Raw genomic sequence first — 7187 nt, 5'->3', positions numbered from 1 at the left:
GATGTGTGATGGACTCCCCATGTGTTGATTTCGAAAGAGTCTATCTATTATAGGATGGGCGGGCACACACAAGGTCTCCCAATTGGTTTCCAATAATCGTGACTGGCAGACAGCAGCAATTCTATTCATAAAAACTGTGCTCACTGCGTCATCGTTTTCTCTCGAACAATACTGTTACTGCATCGACTTTATTTACTGTAGATGGCTTCTGTGTTTCTGTCATTCTGAAAGCCTTGCAGAACCGGACCAAGACAAGGTTTTATGATGCTCTAAATAAATAAAAAATAACATGCTCTTTATTAGGTACTTGCTGTCTTTTTACTTTGAACTCCGAAGTTTTGAGAGTTACAGACAGAATTGCGGCTAAAATTTCATACAAAAATGAAACCGTATTGGCAGTAGTAAAATTATATGACTGTGAGATTAGGTCACTTTTGAATTTGAAGTCAGTGCATTAGAAAATGAACTGGCCAGACACTTCTTGGTCCGACCCTCCTGCTCAGTCAGGTCTGGCACAAGCTCACACCATATGGCATTTCCAGTTGTTTCCTATCCAAGTACTCTGGCTTCATCCAAGATTTGAAACGATTGCCTGTGCAATGGGTTGTAAACACATTCTAAACAATTGAGGGTTTTTCTATAATGAAATTGTTCGAAATGTATGAACTTATTGGGTATAGTCATTAGGGAGTGTTTCTAAAACAGTTACAGTTTACAATACATGGTGCTTAGTTCTATCTATGCAATTAGCAGGATTCAACATGGTCTCATTTGTATCAATAATAGAGAAATCTTATTGTCATGTCATGTGTAAAAATGTTCTGGTTTGATATATGCACAATAAAACATTTGTACAAAGAGTATCCACATGTTTGTTCTATTTTCATCAATTTTTTTTAGAAGATTGTTTAAGAAATGGATTTGTGCTATTTCTTTCTGTAGCAAATGCATTTGTGCCTCAAATGTGATCGATAAAACCTCCCAAAGAAACTGAATGGATTCATTTAGTGCTGCCCAGAGCTCAGTCAGGGCCATCAAAATCAAATCTATGATCTTTGGACTTTTTCCAGCCTTAAATGAAACATGAAATCAAATCCATACAGTTGCTCTTAGAAAGACTTCCCGACTCGCCATGGTCGATCGGGAGCAAGGACATGCTTTAGTCACATCAATAACTCTGAGCTCTGGCCTTCTGCCCATGAATGAGTGACACACAAGGAACGCTTTCATGCAAATGCGTCACTGTAGCAAGTACCACTGTAAGAGAAAAAGACCTAATTGAAGCTGGATCTTATACAGTGTCTAAAGATGAAAACTGTCCATTAAAAGAGGCAGTGTTTGGTTTGTGTCTGTCTGCAGTTTGTCTCACTGGAGCCAGCGTGTTCTCTGAAAGAGCAGCTGCCAGAGAGCACTAACTGGGCGGATCTCGAAAAAAAAATCACGGGGCGGCCATTGGGGTCAGGGATAACTTCTGGGGTGGCGACACAATGTTTATTGTGGGGGTACACAAGTTTTGATTGATCACAAGGCAATTTTTCCTCCCAAAATTATATACAAATAGTAGCATTGTCCATAATATAAGTACGGAGTTTCTAAATAATTTAAACCTTTGTAAAAAAAAAAAAAAAAAAAAACATATTTTGGCACCTGGCTCCTTATTTAGCTATAAAGTTATTATAACACTTTATCCTGCCGGCCTGGCTGACATCAATGGGGTGGCAGCTGGGGTGGCAAGACCTTTACTAGCGGTGCCATCCCAGTAGATCCGCTCCTGGCACTACAGCAGGGAAAATCCACTGCCCTGGCATCTACAGGTCTCCCTTTGTTACCCAGTATTTGTGAAAGTATTGTTTGAATGAAGTCAGTCTATTTCAAAACAATAAACCTGGGTTTTACAAATATGATTCATGCAGATGTTTCAAAATTAGCTTAAAAAACAAATGAACGCTTTCCACGCCAGCACTATTTAAGAGGTATTCTCTTTAATTCCTAAGCAACTATGACAATAATTGATATTGACCATTGACCATAGTTTAATTCCGTTCACTTGAATGAAAAACTAACTTTCATTGCATCCATTTTGTTGGAATTACGGTGCATTTGCCTTTGTAGTTTATCCACATGAGACATGCTGCTATTTGTTTCTCGTTCTCTGCTGCTGCTGTAATTGCTGGCTGTGTCTTGGGACCCATGCACAAACAGTCCGTTTAGTATTCATAACAGTGTAATTAATTGCTAAAGACAATTTTGAAATGGTTAATTAACTGCAGATAAGGTGCCTCGTCGCCCTGTGGCTTCATATCGCGAGGCTTGTACCGTCTGATAATGAGAATCTATGGCGAGTGCTTTGCAGAGGTCAAGCTCATTTCCCACTGCTTTGCTCCATAAGATGGCTATACAACACCGCCATAGATTTCACGGATAGGGATCTCAGAGATAAAAGGCTTCACATTTATCATCATGTATCTTTGTAATCCTTCAAACCATAGGTCATGTCCGAGTGACCACTTTGATTGAATACCCAACAACTCCCACAGTGTGCCGCTAATCACGTTTAAAACTGTGCTGTGCTCTGTGTGATATACAGTGCAGAGAAAAAGTAAGTATACCGTCTGGAATTTCTCACATTTCTGCCTAAATTGGTCACTAAATGTGGTCTGATCTTCATCAAAATCACAGGAATGATTAAACAGTGTCTGCCTGAACTAATGCCACCCAAACATTTAAATTTGATCATACTTTTATTAGCCATAACATGCAAACATTCACAGGAGAGGGAGGAATAAGTATGTACACCGCCTGAGTCTCACTGAACTGCAGCAGTTTTGTAAAGAGGAATGGTCCAAGATTCATCCTGATCGTTGTGAGCGTCTAAACTGCAACTACAGAAAAGCAGCTGCACACAGGGGTTCATTTACTTATTCCATGCATGTTGTGAATGTCTCAGATTTTACAGCAAAATATCATGATACAGGCAACAAACAAAACAAAACACCATGATTCTCCCTTAACCATCATTCACAGTGAGGATAGGATTTTGATGTTGTTGTGCTGTTTAATTTTTCCTCCACACATGACATTGTGTGTTCCTCCCAAACTATTCAACTTTGATTTTGCGAAAGAGCACTTGGAGGCTCCACAGCACTACTGGAAAAATATTCTGAGGACTGATGGACTGGGCAACCTGCTATCATCAATAGAAAAATTAATTCACAAGTTTATCACGATATTTTGCAGAAAAACCTGAGACATTCACAACATGCATGGAATAAGTAAGTGAACCCTTGTATTAAATAGCTGGCTGACCCAGGCGGTATACTTACATATTCCTCCCTCTTCTGTGAATGTTTACATGTTGTGACCAATAAAAGTAAGATCAAATGTATATGTTTGGGTGGCATTAGTTCAGGCAGACACTGTTTAATCATTCATGTGATTTGATGATCAGACCATATTTACTGACCTATTTAGGCAGAAATGTGAGAAATTACAGACAGTGTACATACTTTTTCTCTGCACTGTATTTATAAGATGAAGGTAGTTTTGTCCAGTTGATTCTGGTGCATCATGGTTTTTATGCAACAATGGGTGGTGGTAAGCATCGTCTAATGCACTCTAATAATGCGAAGTGAGCAAAAGAAGCTCGATCAGAGCTGTCATTTATCTTCTTATAATGGCAGGATTTTTTTTAATGGGAGGATTGAATGCACTCTTTAGGAATCCATCATTACGTGACTTGGCCAGCTGCATTTAAGACAAAAAGTGGATGTTTGTACGACTGACTGAGCAATTTGTAAAAGTGGAATGTCTCCTTTTATTAGACTTAAACAAATTGCTCTGTTCATTTGTGCATCTGGAAATTTCTCTGCACAACACCTAAAGCAGTTGAAGACACTCAATGCCCCTATGGCACAAGTTTGAGCTGTTGTGTGTGTGCAGTTGTGCAACATTGTCGACAGATGTTTCAGTTTGACCCTTCTGAAGCATCAAACATATCATTTCTTCACAACTTCCCCCATAGGAAATACAATCAGAGTCATTAAAATCATTCATGCATGTTTTGCCAAAAGCCCTGCAACCCACTCACAATCGGTAGCCACACATGAAGAAGAACCACACAGTTGTAATTTCACAGTAAGCCATCAAGTTTATTCGCAGCTTTTGTTGTCGTCTTTGTCATTGTCATCTTTGTTAAATTACCCACTTTGTTAACACGCCGACTGCTAAATTGCATGCAACTTCATTGAGTCCAGAATGAAACGATGAGCAATGTGATCTGTACAATTCAATGTGAAAAACGATGTACTTTTAAAAAGGCCCATACTCTGAATGATCTGAAAATGCCTGCAGCCGAATATATATATATATATATACACACACACACACGAGCTATGTACATAATTTGCTGTCCGTTACCAACCTAATATACATTTGTCTTCAGCAGAAATTAACAAAGCAGAGACACTATTAGTTGAATTACTTCTACTGGTTAATGGAGCACGCAGTTATCAAAAATACACCGCATTTTTAAAACCACAGGCCTCCCAGAGATGGCGATTGTGTCTTTTATTGCGATAATGTACAAAGCAGCTGGCATAGACATCCACGTTCATTGGTCGATCAGCTGCTATATCTACTATGAAGGGGGGGAGAGAGAGGTGGGTCCGCGTATACTGTACATGCCAGAGTCCAGAGTCGCACAGACCGCCCATTGCAGTAACAAGGGAGACTTCTCAGACTTCAATGATGTTGATCGACGGCACTGAAGGATGGAACTAGAGAAACAAACAACAACAACAAATTATCTTTAATGTTACTGGCAGGTTTTGTGTGTCATATGGAAACTGTTGGGTTGAAAATGTAAAGAGATGTTTTCTTAACAGCATTTCCCATCAAACTAAACACATGATTTGAGTTTGGATGCATATACCATAATTGTTTTTGCTTGGCAGGCAAAAATGAAAAGAGAAGTTGCAACCAGGTCACACACACTTTCTTTGGAGAAAAAAAACAGAAGCTACTTATAGCAGCAGTGTTGCCGTTAAATCGGTTGTTGCCGCCTCTAAAATAATTGCAGTAATTAATATCCAATTGGTGGCTCCTATTTGTGGTGACTTTTTTGGGGGGGAAGCCAAGCAGTAATTCAACTTAATTTCTGTTTTGCTTTTACAATTAATGTCTATTCATATTTACTGATCCAACTTTTCCCATTTCAGGCATAGGCAAAGCGAAGTCCTAACCCCAATAACAATGGGATTGAAGAAAGTATGAAATAAAATGATGAATAAAACGATTTAAGCACGTCCACTGTAAAGTATTAGGGTTTTCTTCCCTGATGGCTGCATAAGCTGATTATTTTCTCTGGCATTTTGAGCATGCGTGTCTCTTCCATCATTATTTGCCAAACTAATGAGCGCCACAATTAGACGTCCTGTCGCCTTGTTGTCCGTAGACCGAGAGCCCCAGACACAAGTCTCCTCTCTCAGTGTTGTTTATCCCGGCGCTCATGGCCTCATTATTGAGACCTTTGTAACTTTCGGCGCAGCATTCAACACTTTCCACAGCCTTCGGAGACCTTTGCTGTCTGTAAACTTTAAATATTTAATGAGTGTTTCAAATAGATGGATGAGCTGGGAGAAAGCCACATTCTTATCTCCGGACGCTGCACTTTACTGGTAAGAGGAAAGTTAACAAATTCCTCCCATGGTTTGAAAGTTTTTGTGCTTTTTGTTATGCTGCAGTTGACTTTTTGGGGCTTAAACCTGTTACAGGATAAGCAAGCAGTTGGAGGGGTCAGATGCAGAGCACACGTTTGCTTGCAGCGGTGAGCTCCACTTATTTTGTTTGTCTTCAGTCCGCGCTATATCTCTATAAGCTTTTGGCTTTTAGTCCATCTTTCTCACACATATTTTAACCCTGTTGTTTCGTGGATTCAAGGCTGAGCAGTTTCAAATGTGAGCGTGATGTTACGAAAGTGCAGCTCAGGTTGTACAGGAGTTTTCCATCAGAGAAAGGTTCTTAAGCCCTCATCTGTACTGAGTTGTTTTGGCGTTTTGCCCCTCACATCAGGCTTTTTTGGTTACTATATTGTTATTGTTTGATAGTTTTGAACCCGACCTTAATTTTCTCCAGTTCAGCCTTCCCCAAATCTAAAGCTTCTCGACTGGTGTCTATAGCCTATAGGCCAGTGTAACGCCTCATTTGAAAGCTAAGACCTACACAACTGATTGGGACCTTTCTGTTGCGTTGTCGCCTTGTTTTTGTCACATTTTATTAAGAGTTTATGGCTCTCTTTTTTTGGTAATTTTTGGTTGCTTTCTTCACTTTTTTCCCCTTGCTTTTTGGCGCTTTTTTGCCATATTTTTATGTTTTTTTTATTGTGTTCTCTTTAGTTGTTTTTTGTTGTTTTTTTGTCGCTCTTTTATGGGTTTTTTGTGGCTCTTTTTTTGCTTTTGTTTCATCCTCGTTCTTGTCACTATTTTGCTTTGTTCAAGAAGCTCTTAGATTTGGGTAAAACCAAACTGGAGGTTATAAAAACAAACAATTGGTTTTAAAATGTGATGCTGAAGCCCTCCCAACATGGAGACGGTTAGTTGCTTGAGGTGAGTGACGAAACATCCTCAGCACCAATACAAACCAGTACAGATGACGGCTTGTTAACCTTTCTCTAAGACTGTTCAAGTATATTTGCTGTGAGGATGGAGTAGTAATGGGTCTATGATGAATGAATGTGTCCAGTGTTTGATAAATGCGAGCCCAAACACTCATCAGTCTGTGTCACGTAACAGAATGTGACCCCCTCTCACTGAAGTGACCCTGTGGTGACCCCCCCCGCCCTCACCTTGCTCCGGAGCAGCCCCCCGCTGTGGTGCTCCGGCGTGCTGTGCTCCGACGACGGCTTGGCCTTCTCCTTGTTGTTGCTGGAGTCGTTGTCCTTGATGATGTCATACTGGCGACAGAAGAGGGCGATCACAGCTACGAGTGGTGAGAGAGAGAGAAGAAGAAGAAGAAGAAACTCTCAGTCACTGCAGCATCTGCCCGTCACCAGTTCGTCTGAAGGCGCAGCTGAACGCCCATATTGATAATAGGACTCCGGCTAGGCGTTTATCACAATCCTACCAGAGTTTTCACAATCTCACACTGCTTCCAGACTGAAAAACGCTCTTCGCCTCACTGCCAAACTGAAT

General features: G+C 40.4%; 1 protein-coding gene across 2 annotated transcripts in view; it reads right to left on the bottom strand.

The window, feature by feature from the left end:
• Positions 1 to 4146: 4146 nt before the first annotated feature.
• fndc4a (fibronectin type III domain containing 4a) overlaps positions 4147 to 7187 on the bottom strand; it is a 53248-nt gene continuing 50207 nt past the window's right edge. For both annotated transcript variants that reach the window (XM_079571918.1, XM_079571917.1), the window contains 2 exons: positions 6842 to 6975; positions 4147 to 4775 (listed from right to left, as the gene is read on the bottom strand). In XM_079571918.1, the coding sequence (XP_079428044.1) occupies positions 4734 to 4775; positions 6842 to 6975 (176 nt within the window). In that variant the 3' untranslated portion in view covers positions 4147 to 4733. The remainder of the gene's footprint in view (positions 4776 to 6841; positions 6976 to 7187) is intronic.

This window comes from Gobius niger (genome assembly GCF_951799975.1).
Source record: "Gobius niger genome assembly, chromosome: 15".
Classification (NCBI taxonomy): Eukaryota; Metazoa; Chordata; class Actinopteri; order Gobiiformes; family Gobiidae; genus Gobius; species Gobius niger.
The sequence above is the reverse complement of the archived record's forward strand: the minus strand, read 5'-3'. Positions and strand labels throughout refer to the sequence as shown.